This window comes from Carassius carassius, chromosome 44, assembly GCF_963082965.1.
Source record: "Carassius carassius chromosome 44, fCarCar2.1, whole genome shotgun sequence".
NCBI classification, from domain to species: domain Eukaryota; kingdom Metazoa; phylum Chordata; class Actinopteri; order Cypriniformes; family Cyprinidae; genus Carassius; species Carassius carassius.
In genome coordinates, this window is record NC_081798.1 from 16,167,702 (window position 1) to 16,191,911 (window position 24,210).

At 36.7% G+C, this 24,210-nt stretch overlaps 1 protein-coding gene across 7 annotated transcripts in view; it reads right to left on the reverse strand.

The window, feature by feature from the left end:
* cacna1da (calcium channel, voltage-dependent, L type, alpha 1D subunit, a) overlaps window positions 1-24,210 on the reverse strand; it is a 117,603-nt gene that overhangs the window by 16,085 nt on the left and 77,308 nt on the right. For 4 of the 7 annotated variants that reach the window (XM_059538442.1, XM_059538438.1, XM_059538439.1 and 1 more), the window contains 12 exons: window positions 23,667-23,773; window positions 22,672-22,759; window positions 22,401-22,508; window positions 22,244-22,296; window positions 21,930-22,076; window positions 20,707-20,908; window positions 19,640-19,798; window positions 15,971-16,081; window positions 14,502-14,585; window positions 4,618-4,650; window positions 3,641-3,769; window positions 160-225 (listed from right to left, as the gene is read on the reverse strand). In XM_059538442.1, the coding sequence (XP_059394425.1) occupies window positions 160-225; window positions 3,641-3,769; window positions 4,618-4,650; window positions 14,502-14,585; window positions 15,971-16,081; window positions 19,640-19,798; window positions 20,707-20,908; window positions 21,930-22,076; window positions 22,244-22,296; window positions 22,401-22,508; window positions 22,672-22,759; window positions 23,667-23,773 (1,287 nt within the window). The remainder of the gene's footprint in view (window positions 1-159; window positions 226-3,640; window positions 3,770-4,617; window positions 4,651-14,501; window positions 14,586-15,970; window positions 16,082-19,639; window positions 19,799-20,706; window positions 20,909-21,929; window positions 22,077-22,243; window positions 22,297-22,400; window positions 22,509-22,671; window positions 22,760-23,666; window positions 23,774-24,210) is intronic. The other 3 variants (XM_059538441.1, XM_059538440.1, XM_059538443.1) reach the window with 2 other exon arrangements.

Consider the following 24,210-nt stretch of genomic DNA (forward strand, 5'->3'; position numbering starts at 1 on the left):
TCTGTTAATAATTTGCTGTAGTTTGAAAACTCAATTTGAAGTCATCTTAATAAAAGAAAAAAGTTGTAAAATAGCACTCTTAAAAATCAGTTTGACAGTTGCATGATAGATTATGAATGTTTCTGACAATTCATGTGGTTTTCAAAAAATTTAACTAACCTGCATGCCAATGACAGCATAGATGAAGAACAGCATGGCTATCAGCAAAGCGACATATGGCAGGGCCTGAGAAAAGAGCAGAAAATATATATTACTATGATATAATATCTTTATAAACCAGGGGTTCCCTGATTCTTCTTCTTTTTTTTTTTTTTTTTTAAACAACTGTTAATTGAAATTTTCTTCTGGGAACAGTAGTATTAAAAAAAGCAACTGTGCAAATTTAGAACCCATCCCAACCCGTCCCACCCCCTGGTAAACTTCAAAATAAAAAAATAATAATAATAATAAAAAGCTGAAAGCCATAAATTTACAGTTTTCACATTCGATCCATGTATACGAGTTGAGAGTTCCATAGAGAGAATGTCCAACAAATACACAGTCCAGGTTTGTCGGTCCATTGTGTGAGAAGGATTCCATTGGCTGACTAGCAACTTTTTTGCTGCTGTGAAAGTAGCTAACAGTAAACATCCTTGCTTGACAGACAAGGTAAGGTCCCAAAAGTCATTCATAAAAAAATGGTGACAAGTTAAAGATATCTCAGTATTCAGCCAATAAGAGGTACTGTAGGTGTTCCCTGGTTCTGCAGGAAAGTGGAGAACGTCTTGGTTACTTGTGTAACCCTCGTTCCCTGAAGGGGGGAACGGAGACATCACGTTGGTGACTGACGAATTTGGGGATCTTACCAGAGAGACCAATTCACTTCGAGGGTAAATTAACAAGCCACTGGACACTGGCATGAGGAATTTGCTTCTGGCTGCCACAACCCACAGCATGGTTACAAGAGACAGCAGGTGCACCAAATTCATACATGTTTTCAATGAGGAGCCGAGCCGGGACCCGGCAGCTCAGCAGTGGTTTAGCAATCGTGGTGACAGGACGTGACGTCTCCGTTTCCTCCTTCAGGGAATGAGGGTTACACAAGTAACCAAAACATTCCCTTTCAGTCGGTCACTGTCAGTGTCACGTCGGTGACCGACAAATTTGAGAATCCATACCAATGTGCCACAGGTGCTGCCTCCTACATTGCCCTGTTTAGGCCTACTGACCCTTTCTATAAGGCAGATGATAGGACCGGTCTCTACACAGAGAAGGTCAACTACTGCTGTTCCTCGAGCCACCCTATGGATGCGCATGCTTTATTTGACGACTTGTCACTGTTCAACTGCAGCTACCGCCAACTGCAATGTTGAGGCTTGGAATAGCCAGGAAATTTTTTTTATATAACATTCGAATGGATTCTGTCAGGGTTTTGCCCTGACACTCTGTCAGAACATGGCCTAGTTGATTGTTTTTCTCAGCCAGGTGCTTCTCTAGCCCCTCCTCCGTGTTTCCTCTTTACCACACCCTCTTGTTAGCCTTGATCTAATTGTGCTCACATGTTCCTCGTGTGTTTTCCTCTCTATTTATAGTGCCCTTGCCCTATTTTCTTGGCCGGTTTGTGGTCATTCTTACCCCTTCTGTCACTGTCTTTGTCTTGGTCTGTGGATGTGGCTGAGTATGTGTCCATGTTGTGGTGTTAGTCTTCCTGTCCTGACCTGTTCCTGTCCAATGGTTCCCTTGTCTGGCATCTGGGGCGCTTCAGCGTTAATGGTCAACCAGCATCTGAGCCCAGCTCTCTGGTGCCTTGCTCTGGTCTCTCCACCAGCCTGGTCTTGCTGCCCCCTCTGTTACTATAGTATTCTGCCAGTTGATGTCTGAGGCTTTTCCAGTGGCCTTCCCTAGTTGTCTCTATTTAATGTGTTACTGTTGTGGTATCACCTTTACACCTCACAACCCTCTTGTATCGGACTGTTTTGTCAATAAACCCTTGTTACGCACACTGCAATTGGGTCCTCCTTCCAGATCCCTGACAGGATTTTTCTATAAGAAAAAGGTCATATACACCTAGGATGCCTCAAGGGTGAACTAAGCCTTTAAGGGTGGAAGGGGATAGCCTACGCTCTAACCCTTGTTCTAAGAAGGAAACCACAGCTCGGATCGAACATTTCCAGGGGTCCTCAAGGTGATAGTACAGACAGTTTTTACTGGATGGCCTGAACTTGGGGGGGACGCCACATGAAATTAATCACGTAGCCGATTCTGATGGTCCGCAGGAGGCACAGAGAAAGACTGGGGAGCATTAACCAGGCTCAGAGAGACCACGCAAGTGGAACCAAAGGAGTCACTGATGTATTTGTGGTGAATGAAACTTTAAATTAAATAAACAAAACAGACCCAAAAAAAACTAAACCAAAACACAAAATAAAATCCAGGCCTGGTCCTCTCTCGTCATTCACTGTCGTAACTCCTCCTTTATCCTTCCGGATCTCCTCCGTGGGACTCGAGACCGGTGAGTGGCGCAGGTGTCGCTCATTTCCAATCACTCCACCGGCCTAACTCCATTCCCATGGCTCTTGGCCCCGCCCCACTCATCACAAACATGTTTAAAGCCTTTAAAAATTATTTTGGTCTATATGGCTAATTTTGCCCTTCATGACAACTGTGAGGGGGGTGAAATTTTTTATAATTCATCCGTTTAAATTATATTAAGCCTTAAAGTTTTGCATAATTAAGGGCGTGGCCACTTGAGTGACAGTTGGATTGACGCTGCTGACACTGCCATCGAGCTAGGTGGGCATGGCCTCATCAACCAGCTCCTGCCTTTTTGCCCATTTTCGATTGTCCAGGAGAGTAGCGCAGTGACACGCTGCCAAGATAGCTACGGCCCACTCTGCACACTTTGAGTTTCAAAAACGCTCTTCAGGAGTCTACGGTGATGTCACGGACACTACGTCTATGTTTTTATACAATCTATGGGCCTAACACAGCCAGAGATTGCGCTCCTGGACCACCAAGGTGGACATCCCATGACCCAGCGACTGTGCGGTTACCTTCGTTGCTCGAAGAGCGAGGTCCGGTGCAGTATGGAGTGCATGTAGAACAGCCAGGTCATGACCACACGAGGACACAGTTGCATGGCCACCGACCACTCCACCAAGAGAATGCCTATGTACCCCAAAGTGGCCCTGCCATCAAGGGGGGTGAGGAAGGAGGAGCTGCACGATTTATTTCGGGCAGTAAAATGTGCGTTCCATGATCTCATGAGCTGCTCATGCACTTCCGGGAAGTATGGCACCAGAGGGGGGTGCTGAGACCCCCACCGACTAACCACTCATTTAGCCTTGAAGGACCAGGATGCCTAGGAGGAATCCACATGAGCTGACATTCTTGGCGGCCCAGGAAAGCATAGCTGTCATCTCTGGGTCTGACTTGGGCAACACAACTCTTCCTTTAAGCTCCATTATAAATAAAATTAAAAAATATATAAAATAATATACAATTTCTTATGCTGAGTTAAATTAACCCCAAAATGAAACACTGCAGCTAAATGATAACAGAAAACTTATAAAATGCATACAATAACTGCTTGTGATAAAAAAACAAAGGTACTCTGCTTCAATAATATCTGGCATTTCATTAGGTTAGAATAACATCTGACCTGAAAGGACTTGATGAAGGTCCAGAGAAGGGTTCGAATGCCCTCCCCCCTGCTCAGCAGCTTGACCAATCGCATCACTCGAAAAAGACGGAAGAAGGTGATTGAAATGCGAGCGCTGTCTTCAGTGTTCTGTGGGGGCGGAGTCAGCATTAGTGAACCACTCGGGAGAAAGATATAACACAGGGCATCAGGCTGTATTAAGGCAGTCTGACCAGCAGAGGGAACCACAATGTAGTTTCAAAGCATGTGGTGAGTTGATTTATTTACAGCCAAATGTTAAAAATAAATGTAAATTGTAAATGAAAAAAAAAATGCTAGTTTTGAATTTGGAACTTCAGTGCTTTTTAAAAGAGTATTTAGACTGGTTTGACTGATCCATAAACACTACCAGAGACCCTGCGTTCATGCTTATCCTAGAGAGAAAAGGAAGTAGATAGAGGGTTGCATGCTAGGTAAAAAACAAAAATAAAATCTTGCCATATTTGACTGCACGCATCAGCCCAAGCATGGCACTCTTGACCTAGAATTACTTCATGCCAACTCACAGGTTAAAGGTCAGTTTGAGGTCACAACCTTACCTGACCCGATCCGACCTAATCTGACCTGACTTCAGGGGCCACTTAACCATGCAGCAGTGTCAGTGCTACAAACATGAGAGGCCGACGACCCCACACACACACACACACACACACACACACACACACACACACACACTCAAACAGTTCGTCACGTTTGGGTGACATTCCCCTTATTGATAATATAGTCAAAGGATGTAAAAACCAAAGCAAAGTCTTGACAAAGCAAACGAAGAGAAACCAAATGTAAATCTAAAGCCAAAACTCAACAAATTAAAGTCGGGGTGGGTTAAGATGAAACATAACAATGTTTAATCAAGATTTCAGAACTCAAAAGGAAACCTGAAAAAGAATGTAGACTGTAAACTGGGCAAAAATCCCAAGAGGGGCAGAATTTCTTACCCCCGACTCATCCACCTGAGGTGCCTCTGTGGGCTTTAAAAATCAAAGACCTGAATTAATCACTCACACATAACATTTGCACAGCCACTTACTCTTACGTACACAGGCACTCATAATATCACAAACTTTATTATAGAATTTCTAACCGATGATATCAGGACAGCAAACCTGCTCAAACAACCTGAAGATTAGACAATCTTCCATTCAAAACTGCTTATGAGCGGTGAAAAATGACCAGTGACAAACAGGACTAGACTCAAATAAGGTGCTTATATAACATGAAGATCCATCATGTGACCTTATTTCTATCTCGTGGATTACGTACATAAGAATCCGATATAAAGTACAGCACGCACACACACACATTAACAGGACAGTTTGGGACTAGTGCACACTTATGCAATGAGTACAACTTTGTAAAAAAAAAACAACAACAACAACAAAAACGCTAGGCAACAGCAAAAGACAGAAGTACAACAAACCTACAATGCCATATTATGAAATGTACATTTTTCTACATTCATGTGCATTGGCAAACAGTGTCAACCCTGTGATGCACATGACATGCGTATTATAAACAGATGAATGCTTATAATGTTTTTGTGTATATATATACACACAGTACAGACCCAAAGTTTGGAAACATTACTATTTTTAATGTTTTTGAAAGAAGTTTCTTCTGCTCATCAAGCCTGCATTTATTTGATCAAAAATACAGAAAAAACAGTAATATTGTGAAATATTATTACAACTTAAAATAATAGTTTTCTATTTGAATATACTTTAAAAAAAATAATTTATTCCTGTAATGCAAAGCTGAACTTTCAGCATCATTACTCCAGCCTTCAGTGTCACATGTAACATCCAGTCTATCACATGATCATTTAGAAATCATTCTAACATTCTGATTTATTATGAGTGTTGGAAACAGTTCTGCTGTCTAATATATTTGATGAATAAAAGGTTAAAAAGAACTGCATTTATAACAAAAAAAAAATCTAATAATATATATTATAATAATATATTTTCTTTACTATCACTTTTTATCAATATAACACATCCTTGCTGAATAAAAGTATTGATTTTATTAAAAAAAAAAGAAAGAAAAAAAATTACTGACCCCAAATTACTGACCAGCAGTGTATATTGTTATTACTAAATATTTATATTTTAAAAACATAACTTCTTTTTTTTTTTTTACTTTTTATTCATCAAAGTATCCTAAAAAGTATCACATGTTCTGACAGAAAAAAACGATAATTTAAAGTATAATAAATTTAAAAACATTAAATTGCAAAAACATTAAAAATAGTAATGTTTCCAAACTTTTGGTCTGTACTATATATATATATATATATATATATGATTTAGTTAATTAATCAGTTAACTAGCAACTAATACCAAACATTAAAAACATGACTGGTTTTATAATATTTCATATAATTTAATTAATGCAAAAATAATTTATGCACAGAACATGCTTATGAAATCATTCAGAATCATTTCACTAGATAAATGTGTCAACCAAAGTCCACTACTGATGTAGTTTATTGTTTGCTAAGTCAAACAGTTTTAAATTTAGTATTATGTTTTCACATGCACACAAAATAAACCCCATCCACACATTTGGTTTGGAGAACAGATCAGTTCTCGACTCTGAAAGAACAAAAACAAAAACCACATTCATCAACATTAAAGCACAAGCACAGTGGGAAGAAAATTCAGCATGTTATCAGAAAAAAAGATGAATCCTTCATCTGTGCAGAAAGACTCCAGACAGATATGGCTTCAGTCACACAGCCTGACATCCCTCGTCTATAGCTATATGTATTTGCATTAGAAGCAGAAATTATAGAATGCAGTTTCTGGCTGTGGCATTTATGGTGCATGCGTTAAGCAATCAGGCATACGTGCACACGCTTACAAACATACAATGTCTTTCTCGCACTTTCGCCATAACAGCAGCATGTCAATGCTTGTGCCCTGCAAAAGAGACACCACCCGAGGGCGCTCTAACAGACCAATTCAAGACAGGACAAAAAGAATGAAATAAAGAAAGAATCAAAGGATGGAAGCAAGGGGGACAGAAAAGATGAATGAAGAAAAGTAAAAAAAAAAAAAAAAAAAAGTAAAAAATTCATAGTAGGAGGGATGAAAGGAATGAAGGAAAGAAGGAAGGAAATCATAAATGAGAAAGGAAAGAAGGAAGGAAAGAAGGAAGGAAGGCAAAATGAGGGACAACTAAGACTGGTCAAAGAAAGAATGGGAGGAAAAAGTAGTGACAGAAGGAAAGAAAGAAAGAAAGAAAGAAAGAAAGAAAGAAAGAAAGAAAGAAAGAAAAAGAAAGGAAGAAAAGGTAAAACAGTAGGAAACAACGAAATGGCAAAAAGAGAAAAAAATAAATGATGAAGGAATGATGGAAGGAAATAAGAAATGCAGAAAGAAAGGAAAAATTAATAAAGGAAGGAAGGAGAGATTGAGAAATGAAGAAAAGTAAAAGGAAGGAAAGAATTCAGAGAAGGATGAAAGCGATTGAGAAAGAAAGGAAGAAGGCAGAAAGGAAAAGAAAGAAGAAAGAAAGGAATGGAGGGAGAAAAAGAAAGAAGGAAGGGAGGAAGTAGAAAGAAAGCAGAAATTAAATAGGGAAAATAAAATAAATAAATAGGGAAGGAAGGAAGGTATGAAAAAGAAAGCAGGAAACAACAAATGAATACAGAAATTAAATAAGTAAAAAAGAAGGAAGGAATGAGAGAAAGGAAGGAGAGAAAGAAAGTAGAAATTAAATAAAGAAAAATCTAAGGATGGAGGGAAGAGGGAAGAAAGAAAGAAAAAAGAAAGGAAAACAGAAGGAAGGCAGAAATTTAATTTCTGAAATTTCTAAATAAAAAAAACAGAAGGAAGGAACGAGAGAAAAATAAAGCAGAAATAAGGAAAATAAAAGAAAAAATAAAGAGGGAGGGAGGAAAGGAGAAATAAAAAAGGAAAAACAGAAGTTGTGACCGAAGTTCACAGAAAGTATGTGAGAAAAGGAAAACAAGAAGGAAATAATAAAGTAAAAAAGCAATGAAGGAAGTGAGCAATAAGCAGTAATGGAGGTCATGCAGCCTGTCTTACGTCTACACACCTGCTCTACTCTAGCTCTCTCCTCTGAGGAAGACAGAACAGAGAGACAGTCACTCAGCAGACACACAGACTACGGAGAGAACACTGAACAGCCATTCTTAATCTAATGTGCTGCCTTCACATCTGTGTAGATCTACATTCTTTCTTTGTTAAACTGTTTTAATAATAATAATAATAATATAATAATGTATATTAGAAATATACTCCCAGGATCCAGACTACTGACAATGTGGGTGATCACTGCTGAGCTCTGTGATTCTACACGTGTTGTTTCTTTCTCTGTGAACACCTCTGTATACTAGAATGATAGTGTTTCGTATGCTAATGATTGGACGTAAGCTTTGATATCTTGATTTCTCGCAATTTAAATCAGCTCTGAGCTCCAGGGCCATTCTGTCCGGAGGGGAACAGAAGGAACTGAAAGAGAGGATGTTTAAACTTCAAACGGACTACACCACTTGGGTACTGACCGGAGGAGAATGGAGCATGTGGCCAAGTGCCATCTTCAGAAAATGAAGCTAATGTTAGCAGCTACATATCCCAGCATGCAACAGGGGATGGGCAAACCAGTCACTCCAACAACTGCAAGATTTGGGTGAAAGTCACACATTCCTGAGTGGGGAGTGACATGTATAGATATAAGCATGATCGATCCGACAGCAAGACATATACATTGAACAAAATTATAAACACATCACTTTTGTTTTTGCCCCCATTTTTCATGAGTTGAACTCAAAGATCTAATACTTTTCTATGTACACAAAAGGCCTACTGTATTTCTCTCAAATATTGTTCACAAATCTGTCTAAATTTTTGTTAGTGAGTACTTTTCCTTTGCTGAGATAATCCATCCACCTCACAGGTGTGACATATCAAAATGCAGATTAGACAGCATGATTATTGCACAGGTGTGCCTTAGGCTGGCCACAATAAAAGGCCAATCTAAAATGTGCATGTGACGAGTGGCGCGGGGCCGAGAGCCGTGGGAAAGGAGCGAGGCCGGTGGAGTGATTGGGAAACGAGCGACACCTGCTCCACTCACCGGTCTCGAGTCCCACAGAGGAGATTGGAAGAATACAAAAGAGGAGCAACAACAGTGAAGGACAAGAGAGGACCAGGCCTGGGTTTTATTTTGTGTTTGGTTTTGTTTTATCTGTGCACGACAGTCGTCCGCGAGGGGCTGTCACGCTGTTTTGTGTTTATTTGATTATTAAAGTTTTGATTTGAATGTTTGCTGGTTCCCACCTCCTTCTTCCCATGATTATGAAGTTTGTACTTCGTTACAGTGCAGTTTAACTGTATTGGGGGTCTGGGGGTGGGGGGGCTTTGGTCCAAAAACCAGTCAGTATCTGGTGTAACCAACATTTGCAAATGCAGTGCAACACATCTCCTTCACATAGAGTTGATCAGGTTGTTGATTGTGTCCTGAGGAATGTTGGTCCACTCCTCTTCAATGGCTGTGCAAAGTTGCTGGATATCGGCAGGAACTGGAACACGCTGTCGTATACGCCAATCCAGAGCATCCCAAACATGCTCAATGGGTGACATGTCCAGTGAGTATGCTGGCCATGCAAGAACTGAGATGTTTTCAGCTTCCAGGAATTGTGTACAGATCCTTGCAACATGGGACAATGCATTATCATGCTGCAACATGAGGTAATGAATGAATCATCAATGGGCCCCAGGATCTCGTCGTGGTATCTCTGTGCATTCTAAATGCCATCAATAAAATGCACCTGTGTTCGTTTTCCATAACATACACCTGCCCATACCATAACCCCACCACCGCCATGGGCCACTCAATCTACAACATTGACATCAGCAAACCACTCACCCACATGACGCCATACACGCTGTCTGCCATCTGTCCTGTACAGTGAAATCCGGGATTCATACGTGAAGAGAACACCTCTCCAAATTGCCAGATGCCATTGAATGTGAGCATTTGCCCACTAAAGTCAGTTACGATGATGAACTGCAGTCAGGTCGAGACCCTGATGAGGACAACGAGCATGCAGATGAGCTTCCCTGAGATAGTTTCTGACAGTTTGTGCAGAAATTCTTTGGTTATGCAAACTGATTGTTGCAGCATCTGTCTGGGTGCCTGGTCTCAGACGGTCTTGGAGGTGAAGATGGTGGATGTGGAGGTCCTGGGCTGGTGCAGTTACACGTGGTCTGCGGTTGTGAGGCCGGTTGGATGTACTGCCAAATTTTCTGAAATGCCTTTGGATATGGCTTATGGTAGAGAAATGGACATTCAATTAATGGGCAACACCTCTGGTGAACATTCATGCAGTCAGCATGCCAACTGCACACTCCCTCAAAACTTGCAACATCTTTGGCATTGTGCAGCGTGATAAAACTGCACATTTTAGGGTGGCATTTTAATTGTGGCACACCTGTGCAATAATCATGCTGTCTTGATATGTCACACCTGTGAGGTGGATGGATTATCTCAGCAAAGGAGAAGTGCTCACTAACACAGATTTAGACAGATTTGTGAACAATATTTGAGAGAAATAGGCCTTTTGTGTACATAGAAAAAAATCTTAGATCTTTCAGCTCATGAAAAATGGGGGCAATAACAAAAATGTTGAGTTTATAATTTTGTTGAGTGTATGTGTAGAAACAAAGGATTTGCATCTGCTGTCCTTGATCTAATTGCTTTGTATCTATAATTGCAGAATTTAACAAGCCTGAAAGCCACTTAAAACAATGTCATACAATGAGTTTCACAAGGCTTTCAAAATGATAGAATAATTATTTGACAAATAAAGTAACATTTTAAGGGATAATTAAAATTCTGTCATTTTTTGTTCACCTTCATGTTTAAAACTCATTGTTTTCGGAAAATTTCCTGTCCATCCTTTGCAAAATCATGAAACTGAACGACAACTAGGACTGTGAAACACCAAAATGACTAAAAAAGCCCTTCTTAACCATATATTAACTTGTATAATGAACAGTGAATTTTAAGCTGTGTTATTCACTGAATTCTTGGATTCATGTGAATTTAATCTTTTCATTGAATCCAGTTCACAAAACCAGTCTGAATGATTCATTCACAAATCAGAGTGATCCAGTTCTCAACTCACTGACTACAAGATCTAGTTGCCATTTTTAAGGAATAATTACCTACATTTAAATAAGTTTCTCACACAAAGGTATTATAATATGTCCAGAAAACTATAAAAAATATATATATATAATTTTTTTTCCCATTAGTTTTCTTGAAAAATATGGACTAATAAATGATTCAAAATCTCAGCAGAAAAAAGGTTAGAACAACATGAAGATGAGTAAATCATGACACTTTTCATTTTTGGATGACTATCACTTTAAAATTCTTCTAAAACAGCTAGCTGATGGCAAAAATCTAATTTAATAATCTTGACTGAAGACCTTGTGAAAACTCTTGATGATTTTATCACCAATGAAAAGCACAAAGACAGCATTAAAATAAAGATATAGAGGAATACATAGACAAAAAAGAAATAATATACTCTCTCTCTCTCTTACACACACACAAACATCCACAATCTCTCATTAATTCATATCACATGTCCACATTCAAACAATACAAGGACACCAAAGACTCCACAAACACAAATACAACACATTTAATGAAAATGGCCACAATACAACACCAACAGGGACATATACAATACACACATACATACATTTACTGTATATATGGACGCTGGGACATGAGACACACCAGAAAAATAGCACTGTAGTTCAGACAGCAGAATGACAGCCGTGTGAGATAATATACATGTGTGCATATTCCCTGTTATATGTCTGAAACTGGACAGTATTTGTGAGATACAGGATTTTAAGTAGCTCCACCCAAGACATCACACACTGAAACGCAACCATTGCTCTTAAAAGAACACCATCACTTCACCACCCTCTTCATGCCCAACATTAAATGTATTAAAAACATATAAAAAAAAAAACAAATGTGCTGCATATACACACACACATATATATATGTATGTGTGTATTATATATATATATATATATATATATACAGTACAGACCAAAAGTTTGGACACACCTTCTCATTCAAAGAGTTTTCTTTATTTTCATGACTATGAAAATTGTAGAGTCACACTGAAGGCATCAAGGGCTATTTGACCAAGAAGGAGAGTGATGGGGTGCTGCGCCAGATGACCTGGCCTCCACAGTCACCGGACCTGAACCCAATCGAGATGGTTTAGGGGTGAGCTGGACCACAGACTGAAGGCAAAAGGGCCAACAAGTGCTAAGCATCTCTCGGGGAACTCCTTCAAGACTGTTGGAAGACCATTTCAGGTGACTACCTCTTGAAGCTCATCAAGAGAATGCCAAGAGTGTGCAAAGCAGTAATCAAAGCAAAAGGTGGCTACTTTGAAGAACCTAGAATATGACATATTTTCAGTTGTTTCACACTTTTTTTGTTATGTATATAATTCCATATACAATTCCACATGTGTTAATTCATAGTTTTGATGCTTTCAGTGTGAATCTACAATTTTCATAGTCATGAAAATAAAGAAAACTTTGAATAAGAAGGGGTGTCCAAACTTTTGGTCTGTACTATATATATATATATATATATATATATATATATATATATATATATATATAAACTATGAAAAATTATTAATAATAAAATGATAGAACATAACAAAAAAAACTGACAATCTATATTTAAAATCAGATTCAATATATCAAAATATTAACAATATTTATATACAAATACACTATTATTATTAACAAAACTGTAGAATATGTTCTATATGTACAAGAAGACGATTAAGCTGTTGAAGTTTCCACATCAACTTAGTTTGTTGTTGAACATTTTAAGTGTGATGCCAAAAAGTGATGGTCTGTTCCTTTAACAAGTCATCAACCTTCCTGCCCACCAAAACTAATTTAATTTAAAAATTAATACTGATTTGGCTTGTAATCAGTAAAGCCAAGGCGGTGGGAGCTTTACTTCATTACACAAAATCAGCAAGGCACAAATATGCTTTTTTTCCCAAACTGATCTTGATGAAAACTCTTCAAACAGCACAATATTGTCAAATCCTTTCCTCACAGCACTTCAAGTAATCAAGTCATTATGAAGCAGAACACAAGCAAACAGGAGATCACATCTTGCTATACTTGCCTCTACAATTTTCTATAGAGACAGAATGGAAGAACAAGCATTAGATAAACCAGCTGATGGATTTCTGCAGTTCTGACTGCATTTACACACATTTGGATGTGAGACCACAGACTGATGGTCAACACAAAACACACAACATAAAGGTTGTTTTCTCAGCAGCAGAGTCCTCAGGGTTTTGTTTCAGATTAAGCAGGGGAAACAGAAAATGTTAGATGTTTGACCTCAATTCACATTAAAGACAACATATAGTGAAACCTTGCAAAAACCATCAGTGCCCTTACAAGAAATGAAACTGGGAAAATATGGTCTCAGCTGTTAAGGCTTTCACAAAATGCTCCTGTCATGCGATAAATCAATGATGCATTGAATTGATCAAATGTGACAGTAAAGATATTTATAATGCAACAAAAAAAACAGATTTTCTGATCATCAAGTAATCCTGAAAAAAGGTATTTGTTATACACAAAAATACGAAATCACAACAGATAATCATTTTTTTTTGTTTTGTTTTTTTGAGCAGCAAATCAGCATATTAGAAAAACTTCTGAAGGATAATGTGACACTGAAGACTGAAGTTATGATGTTGAAAACATCTAGCTTCTAGACAGATATCTAGAAACACACTACCTTAAAGATAATCTTAAGCCTAACATACTCATACCACAAGCCAAAACAATTCAATTTTGATTTCATACAGATTTCAAATATATAGGTAAATAATAATATGAGGACCTTAATTAACATATTTATATATCATCAAATAAAATTACGCAATGAGCGTAAAACCTGAGATGTTTTTTGCCGAGGGTCTAGGGCAGACGTGAGAAGAGGAGTTTTCACAGCATTCTCCAAGTAAGCGGTGTTTATTCGTTGCTTGAGAGATGCCGCAACAATGTTCTTCAATTCGGTCACTTTCTGTGATGCTCCACGGCATATTTGAAGTACTGTAGAAGACCGCAGTTCTTAGGGGCACATATCACATATCGCGTCTTTTGCGAGCACTTTGGAAAGAAGGAGAAAGCTGTGCGCCTAGCGTTTTCCACGCGTTTTTAGGCACGATATGTGAACGGCCCCTTATTCATTAATTAATTATTTTTCGCTTGCATACATCTTCAAATATGCCGTGGAGAATTACAGAAAGTGACCAAATTAGGTTTTATTGTGAATTTTTTTTTTTCTTTTTGCGAAATTGACGGAAATGATAAATATTGCTGAAAAATAACGTCTGTCTCATTAAACTTAATTTAAATAAACGGATATTCAAATATTCGTTTTTTTGTGAGCTCAAATATTCGAATGTGATATTTGCAGAAAACGCCCATCCCTAATATATTTATTATTATTATTATCATTTTATGTTTATTTATTTTTTTTACTTTTGTACAATGCAACGAACAATTGTATTACTGTTGATGTCCAATGTAAAATCTGGGATCTGAAGCAAACCAATTAGAGATTCATGGATTAAATCATAAAGGGTTAGTTAAATTCATTCATTAATCTAGTTAACATATACTCTTCTGGATATAATTTGTGTTGGGCAACAGACATGGTTTTCTTGCAAGGCTTCTAAACTTGGAAAGGAGAATACGGTTGTACTTACGTTAACTTCAGTGATAGCAATGTCTACGACGCTACCGACAACAATTAAGGCATCAAACGTGTTCCATGCATCAGTGAAATAATGCTGTTAATAAAAGACACACCACACACAAGGAGGAGGGGGAAAGAAATGATTGGAGAAAGAATGAGGGTGAAAAGAAAGAAATACAGATGTTAGATCTCAGCAGACAAATAAATCAGCTGTCAGTTGAAAAGTATCTTATCCTGAGCTGAAAGCGAGTCTGAGACCGGTGAGCAGATATTAAAGGGGACAGGGCCTACAACTGTGCTGTACTTACATCAATCTCACTCAGCACTATGTCTACAATGCTGCCGATCACAACCAAAGCATCAAAGATGTTCCAGGCATCCCCAAAATACCCCTGAGAAACGCAAAGGGGCGGACGGCCAGAAAATATACGTGACGATTAGCAATAAATTGCTGTACATATCTAATTATGCAGAAATTCTTACAAAAAACTAGATAATAGCTCCCCAGCTACCAAAAAAATGCATTCTAAGAATAAATTATGAAAATGTTCTTTCTGAATATTCTCAGAAATTTTAATTTTTCTAAAAACATTATTTATTGGGTGTGTGAATCATGGTTAACTAAAACAAAGTTGAACCATACAACAAACATTTGTAATTTTTGAAAAATAAAATTATAAATAATAATAATAACAATGTTGATAATAAACTAATGGAAATACAATATATATATATATATATATATATATATATATATATATATATATTTTTTTTTTTTGCCCCCTTCCTGGTTTTCCTCAATCTAAATATAAACTGAATAGCATCTCGATACAAAAATTTCTTTGAATGTTAGAAAAACAACTAGGGAATGTTAAATTGTCATTTTGCTAATTAAATGAAAAAAAAAAAAAAATAGACAAACATCTAATATATTTCAGCGTGTATAAATAATTTTTGTGCCAATAATGTTATTAATGCCCAGAATATTTTGAACAAACTTTCATATTTTATAACGAGAGAAGTTTGCCAGAATGTTAGCCTGTTAGTTCTGAGAACATTTCTTGTTAACTGGGTTATTACAGCATCAATTAACACAAATTATTAATATTAAATAGAAAGTTTACTATATTATACAGTAGGTACTTCATGCATTTGTTTTCTACTGATGTCAGTCTAAAGTGTGAATGTGGTAAAGGAACACTGTTAGTCACGCCACACAGAAAAGCTGAAAACGACAGCACTGTAAATCACACTGAGCTGCTTACTAGCATTCTGTTCTTCTTCTCAACACAAATCTGCATGTGTCGAAGTGGAGAGTGGGGCAGAGGGATGTTAACATGATAAAACTGGGATGATATAAGTGGAACACTATGACATATTGAGAAGGGAAGCGTATTTATACTGCGCTGTTATGAATGTCCAAATGGGAAACTATGGGATTATGTGTGAAGGCTGTATCTGTGTGTTTGAATTACTCACCCGGGGTTTGAAGGCGATCAGCTTGAGTACCATCTCCGCAGTAAAGACGGCAGTGAAGACCATATTCAGGATGTCCATAACATAATTGAAAAGCTCGGACTGACCGTAGTGCTGGGCAGAGAAATGTGTGATATGAAATTGTAGAAATGTTAATTAAATGTATAATAGAAAAACAGTAGAAATTGCAATTTATTGGAGAAGGGTCTGGCTGCAGACTTGCACTTGCACTCTCAGACTTGCACTCTCAAACACTTGTGCTTCCGCTAGCGACGTCACTTGCAGTCTTAATTTTTTTTTATTTTGTTCTATTTATTGATAACTTTTTGTTTGAATCTCTCAACATTTTACAACAGTAGCCAGGTGGTGAAGACAAGAAAAAAGAAACTAAACTACAATGTCACTTGCAATCGCCACTTGCACTCTCCGCTACCTGTGATGTCACTTGCAATCAACACAAATCGTGCATGTTGCCGATGGAGACAAGACGCTGTGGTGGTGATTAAACGATTAAACCTAATTTAGTACTAGGGCTGCAACTAACGATTATTTTGATAATCGATTAATCTGTCAATTATTTTTACGATTAATCGATTAATCGGTTTATGTACTTATATTTTAGTTTTTTCAATTTTTTCCCCAAGTAAATTATTAATAAATGGTCTTTATCCTTCAGCATAGATTTTTAAGAGATTTTAACCATTTTGCACTGTCATATCCTAATCAAAAATATACCTGGAGTTGTTTTATTGTGTTAGTAATCCTTTGTCGAACTCTTCTGCAATCAAAACACTGACCCATACTCTAGCAAATTTCACAAGCAGATTTCAAATAATGTTTTCACCATGGCAGTCCTTAGAGCTCCTAAAGTAGTTTAACATCCCGAACAAAGCTTATTAAGGAATCTTTCAGAACATATTTTCACGAAGAATAAGGATAAAACAGAATAAAATTGCAGTGCATTGTATTTTATTATTTACTTGGAAACAGCTTTATAGCTTTTGCTGTGAAATTGTAAACAATCCTTCGAAAAAAGTGCCAATGGCATGAAACCTAAATGGAACTCACAATTGAAAGTAAAATCCATCAGAAGGTTGTCCAGAAAAAAAAAATTGGACACACACAAAAAACCTGCTGTGTGAAAAAGAGCAGTGAATACTTAGAAAAAAAGTCAATTTCAAATATCTTTAAACATTTACCTCTCTCATTCAGTCATAATTAGGCTGCACGGCTGAATTTTGAACTGGTAAACGACAAACTGATCACAGAACATGTTTGTAAAGCTTTAAATGTTAACTGTTAAAAAGCAATGTTATCAGCTTTTACGACTAAACATTTGCAAATAACATTGTACTGGAGAATCTGCACAAATGAAAGTCTTAGGGGCCGTTCACAAATCGCGCCTCAAAACGCGTGGAAAACGCTAGGCGCACCGATTTCTCCTTCTTTCCAAAGCGCTCGCGCAGAAGCGCCCCTGAGTCGTCTGCCTTTGCTAAGCAACCATGACGCGCTCTCTCCTTGAAGATGCGGAAATTTCAACAAAGGATAAATGGATTTGCAGCTCAAAATATCGCTTGCAGTAGCTCTGCTACTAAATTTTTTCAGAATGGAAATCCATATACAACTATGATCAGCTGTTCCTTTCATCTTGACTGAGCTTTTAACGTTGTTACAGGGAAGGATGAAGCCGATTGGTTAGTTCTTGTCACATGACCCGCGGTGCGCTTGCTGCATTCTGAAAAGTTGAAATGTTTTTAACTCGATGCGGTGCTGGAAATAACGAACTTGAGCGCGCAAAAGACGCGATATGTGAACGTCCCCTTTTTTGAAGGCTCAAAGTATAGTACTCCCACATCACGCTGAATGCTGCAGAGACGCTGTTCGGGAAGCACGTGACATAAAACGAGGCCAGCTTTTGGCTATTCGCTACTTCTCCTGCTGTACTGGCTGAGTAAAACCTCCGGTGGCTCATTACTGCCACACTTTGGTCACCGCGGATTTGAAATATGCAAGAAATGAGCCGCTTACGGCAAATAAAAGTTATTTAGCAACGAATCGATGACTAAATTAGTTGACAACTATTTTAATAATCGATTTTAATCGATTAAATCGATTCGTTGTTTCAGCTCTATTTAGTACTATAACGTACAGGGTCCTGCAAGAAAAAGACAAGACCGGCAAATCCGTGGCCACAGAACAGCAGAATATGAACACAATGCACAAAGTCTTTCGTTAAGCGTTTTCCTCCTGTAGAAAAAAGAAACACTTAATATGGCATAATGTATTAAGATACATTAAGTTCAATTAAAAGACCATATTCGATATATAGTTATTATTTAATGTACTACAAGGCAAGCAGATGGCTATGAACACAATGTGCAAACTTTGTCCTCCCATACAGCAAAACGCTTAATGTGGCCTAATAACAGACTAAGATGATAAAGACAATTCAGTAAGCCTAGTCTATATGTCTTGTTGTTGACTCAACGTATATACAGACCAGCAAATATGAGCGTGCATTATGAAATGCATTAAGTGATTTTAAAAGGATCAACTCCGTACAGGCAAGCAGACGAGTACAGAACGCAGTGCGTTAAATTTTACATTAAACGTTTTCCTCCTATAGAAAATAATTATAAATAAAACACATAATGTAACTTAATGGACAAAGACAGTGATATAAACGAGTTGTAGACAGTTTATTCTATATGGGAAAAATGCTTAACGCAAAACTTTGCGTGTTGCATTTATTCTGGGCTCACCTGCTTGCCTGTACATATTAGTTATGTATTTTAATAATGTAGAAAAGCATATTAAGTTTGGCCTTTATCATCTTAGTCCATTATGCCACATTTTGCGGTATGTAAGGAAAATACCATATACATATTCATTAAAATAATGAACTGTATATTTAATTTTATATTTTAATAGATTCTTAATACATTAAGCCATGTTAAGTGTTTATGTTTTTCATCGAGAGGAAAACGCTTAGCGAGAGACTTTGCGCAAGCGTTCATATTCTGGTGTTCTGGCCACGGATTTGCCGGTCTTGTCTTTTTCTTGCAGGACCCTGTACGTTATAGTACTAAATTAGGTTTAATCCTTTAATCACCACCACAGCGTCTTGTCTCCATTGGCAACATGCACGATTTGTGTTGATTGCAAATGACGTCACAGGTAGCAGAGAGTGCAAGTAGCGATTGCAAGTGACGTTGTAATTTAGTTTATTTTTTCTTGTCTTCGCCAACCGGCTACTGTTATAAAATGTTGGGAAAATGAAAAAGAAAATGAAAAGAAAATGAAACCAACGTTGGGTCTCTCATTTGACACAAAATCAAATGTTTCCATATTCACGATGTATTTGAATGCCAAAATATGATTTATTATGTACTTCACTCGCGTTTCAATATCCACATAAAACTCATGGCGGTACAGTAATAACACCTAACACCACAGATTTTAATTTTAACCCATACATGTATTTTTGGCTATTGCTACAAATATACCCCAGGGACTTAGGACTGGTTTTGTGGTCCAGGGTCACATATGATATGAATTCTTTTTGCGCATGTAAAATTTTGATTAATTCAAATGAACCTTATGAGTTGCTACAAACATCCCTAATTTAAACCCAAACTCTACTTGTAAATATCTAAGAATAAAGAACGTTACCTGAATGGCGAGACAGATTGTGTTGAGTAAGATCAGGACAAACATGATGTACTCAAAGCCGGTGGAGTTCACCACATACCAGAACTTATACTGATAGGGGTTCTTTGGGATGTACCTCCTGAGAGGACGTGCTTTTAACGCATACTCCACACACTGACGCTGAGGAACACACAGATAAAACCATGCTTTTCATTCTGTCAATTAACACACAGGCTTTTGGATTTTATCTTCAAATTTAAATTAAGTGGACATCAACTCGTATGCAATATAATGTATACTGCGGAAATAAACAGAATACAGAACAAGCAGAAACTAAATGGCTTGGTTCTCAACCTTAAGTTCAAGCATTGTCTATATAGGTGGCACTAAAATGGAACCCAAGCGCACTAGAAACTCAACTAACATTCACAGCTGATTTTAGCAGATGCTAAGCAATAAAATGCCAGATATATAAAAACCCTTTCAGAAATATTGACTAAAATAATTCATTTACCATCACTTTTCAGTTCTGAATGAAAGTTATATTTGATCCCTCATTACTAAATTACTAAATAAAAATAAATTAAAGCTTTGGTTAAATTGAAATATGAAAGAAAATGACAAAGCACATCATATTATTACTTAAATGTAACAAAATGTAAAATAAAAACTAAAAATCTAAAAATAAAAGAAAAACATTATAATATTAATAAAAAATATAAATGTAAAATATTTACAAATAATGTAAATATAATATAAAATGCAATATATATATATATATATATATATATATATATATATAAACCTTGCTACATACACTGCGTTAGGCTAACCGAGACTTGCCACAGCACTTACATATTATTACTAATATATATATATAATATATATACAAATACTAAAATACACCAGATCGCTGTGCACTCTGGGACTGCATTATCCATTAAGGATATATGCAACACTAACTTGTGTTATGAGGGATCCTTATAAGCCAGCATCCTTTTGTTGCCTAAAAATACTTTCTAGATAAGCAGCACACTGGTTTGTGACACATCACATGTTCCACTTACTCTTATTGTGTCTTCTCTTACCTGGTTCTTGTCCAGCTCACAGTTCTTGTACTCCTTCTCTCCCTGTTCCTGAAAAGTCACGATGACGAAACCCACGAAGATATTCATCATGAAGAAGGCGATGATGATAATGTAGATGATGAAGAAGATGGAAATCTCCACACGGTAGTTGTAGATCGGACCCAAGTTCTCCCGGTTGGAGTCTATGGCCTTGTACAACAACCTTAGGAAAGACAAAATGTAGAAGTAAACTAAAAAGAAATGAGAGCCAAGGGAAAAGTGTACTTCATCACCCACAGTTACAGAACAGCTATATCGTGTTATTCTGTCACAGTGTGTGTGAAACTAAGTGTGTGTTAAACTAACAGAACATTTGAAGCAGTGTGGTGTTGTAATTACAGGGACAGCGTGCTACTGTTGGCATCGAGTTCACAGTGGCACTTCCCAACAGCGCCAATACAAACACAAAAACCACAATAACACACTCGCTCATTTCCCCTGTGGTTTTGAAAATGGAAACTCGACTGTCTGAGTAACAATAAAAGATAATAAATAAAATAAAATAAATAGAACCAATATTCACAATATCAAATTATATAGAGCCATTTTTAATATCACTGATATTCCAGAGTAATACTGATTTAAAAAATACCCAAAACTATAGGTTGGAAAATAATAAGCATCTGATTATCGCTTACATTACTGAATGAGAATTTTTGTTGCTTTTTAAATGGATGTATAAAGAGCAATAAAAGTAAAAAAAAAAAAAAGGTTTTATATATGTGCTTAGTATTTATTGTCTACAAAATAAAAATTAGACAAAGCTGTGTTTCTATATCTGACCTATAATAAGGCCAATCTACATCTGACACATTAATATTGAAGTGCATAAAAAAAAATAATAAAATTTGCTATTGAATACCGATCTATAAAATATAATAAAATAAAATAAAAATAAAATGAAAATAAAATAAAATAAAATATATAGTTATATTCTATATCTGATTTATATTACGAATCATAAAAAAGTTTGATTTATAAGTTGCATAAAAATAAAATAAACAGTGCTGTTCTACATCTGAAGGTGAAGAGAAATAATTAATATAATTAAATAAAATCCTAATGTATACTAAAAGATGCTATTCTGTATCTGATGTATATTAAGGTGCACAAAACAAAACATCATAAAATAAAGGTGCTGTTCTATATCGGATGTATATTATGTTGTATTGTTGAATGCTTACGATGGCCAGCCTTCAAACGTGGACACTGTGAATAGAGCCATCATGGCCATGAGCACATTATCGAAGTTGAAATCGCTGTTGTGCCAATAGCGCTTCTGAATGATTGGCTGGTTCACGTCACCTTCCTTATACAGGATATATGTTCCCCTGAGAGAGAGAAAACATTATTTTCACCTCTTTTACAGCTGTTTCCTTTAGTGAATGTTATTACAATAATTGTAAATCTTATTAGAAAGGCTTATTTAAAAAGTGCATGATGTTAAGTAGTTAATATCAACAATGATTAAAATGTTCAGACTTTAGTTTCGACTCACTTGCACTCCTCTGGGCTGGATTTGGTTTCATCATTGCAACGATAAAACTTGCCCTGAAGAAAAATAAATAAATAAATGCAGCCTGGGTGAGCACTTATTTCATAAACGCACAAAAAAAAAAATCGTAAAAACCCATGCCATATATGAAATATTTTACCTTGAAGAGCTGTACACCAATGCAGGCGAACATGAACTGTAACAGTGTGGTGACAATCATGATGTTTCCAATAGTTCTGATGGCCACAAACACACACTGGACCACATGCTGCAGAAAGCAAAGGATAAAGCACAGAGGCAGTCAGACTAATGTTACATTTATAGTTGCTTAAAGAGCTGGAAGGGAACTGTGAAAGCCCTATTTCAATTAATCATATTAATATTCATATTTACTGTAGACAATTAATATCTAAGCAAGCAGTGGGCAGAACCTTCAGTCCTTTAGCTCTGTTTATGGCCCTGAGTGGACGCAGCACCCTCAGAACCCTTAGAATCTTCACCACTGAGATGGCTGACGATCTGCAGGAGACGTTAAGACATACACGTTAACAAAAAAAAAAACATACAAAACAGAGACCAAGAAAAGAAATCCAGGTTTCTGAACTAACTTAACTAGCAAGACTTCCTTCGTCATCTAGCTTCATGGAACCATGGAAAGTTTTGTCTGTGAACACCAAGTCTGACAGCTAGACCAGCACCAAACCAGGCCAACTTGTCCTATCTCAGCTAGGTCAATTTCACATTCATTTTAGAACTTTTACTGTATTTTGCCAAAAAAGTTCTAATGGTAAAACTGATACTTAAATTTTATATAACTGAGAAATCAGCAAAGACAAAAGGCAACCTTTGACCAAAGTCGTGCTGCTCTCTTTCAATCAGGGAATATAATAGCGCTGTAAAATCTAACTGTTAACTAATTATTTTTTCTTAATAAAATTGAAATTGTAATTTAAAATGTAATAAAAAAAAGATTGACTGTATTGTGGCATTATTTAGACTTTTTTATTATTATTTATAAAATGACTATAAAATAAAAATAAAAATAAAAAATAAGACATATTAATATTGTAATACTTTGCTATTAGGTGGAAATTAGAGCCCTCTAGAATATAATTACTAATAAATACAAATATATATAAAAAAGAATATATATATATATATATATATACCTATTGTAATTTCACAGTAAAAAAAAGTATTTAAGAAAAGTCTTATTAATATTATTTGTAAATCTACATAATGAAATAAGAAACTTTACCTTGTAAAATTTGATTGTAAATAATAGTAATTTATAATTTATAATAATGACGATAATAATAAATATTTATTTAAGGTTATTTCAACCTTTGGGATTTAATAATCACACAATATGATTCCGGTTTTATATTAATTAACCGCGCAGCTCTAAAATAAAATGATCACTCACTGAATTCCGAAGGACACCAGCGACACGCCGACCACCAGCAGATCAAGAAGATTAAAGTAGTTCCTGCAGAAAGCCCCCTTGTGGAGAAACGCGCCATACGTGGTCATCTGTCAAAACAATCATAGATGGTCAAAACTTGATCCACGGTAATGAAAGACACAGACATAAAGAACAACAAATCACACTCTCAGACGGAGAAAACACTCTCTCACACACACAGAAACGCACACCCGTATAGACAGAAACACACATATACACTCCTTAATATCACTCTGTTTTCAAGGGTGGCGTGCTAGGAGTTGGATTAAAGGCGAGATCCTAGCACTAACTCTGCCAAACCCTCACGGCCTGAGTCTACATGAATGTAGTAGTAAGCTCTGTTTCACAATCTGCCACTAGGGGGCCCAGCAATAAAACATGCTGTTTGTTGCCGAGCTTTGAAGGGGCCTAAATTACGAAGGATTGACAGAAAGAATATAGGAGAAGACAAAAGAGCAAGAAAAGACAGAGTCAGAAAGAAAAGGAAAGATCTTATCTATTAGGC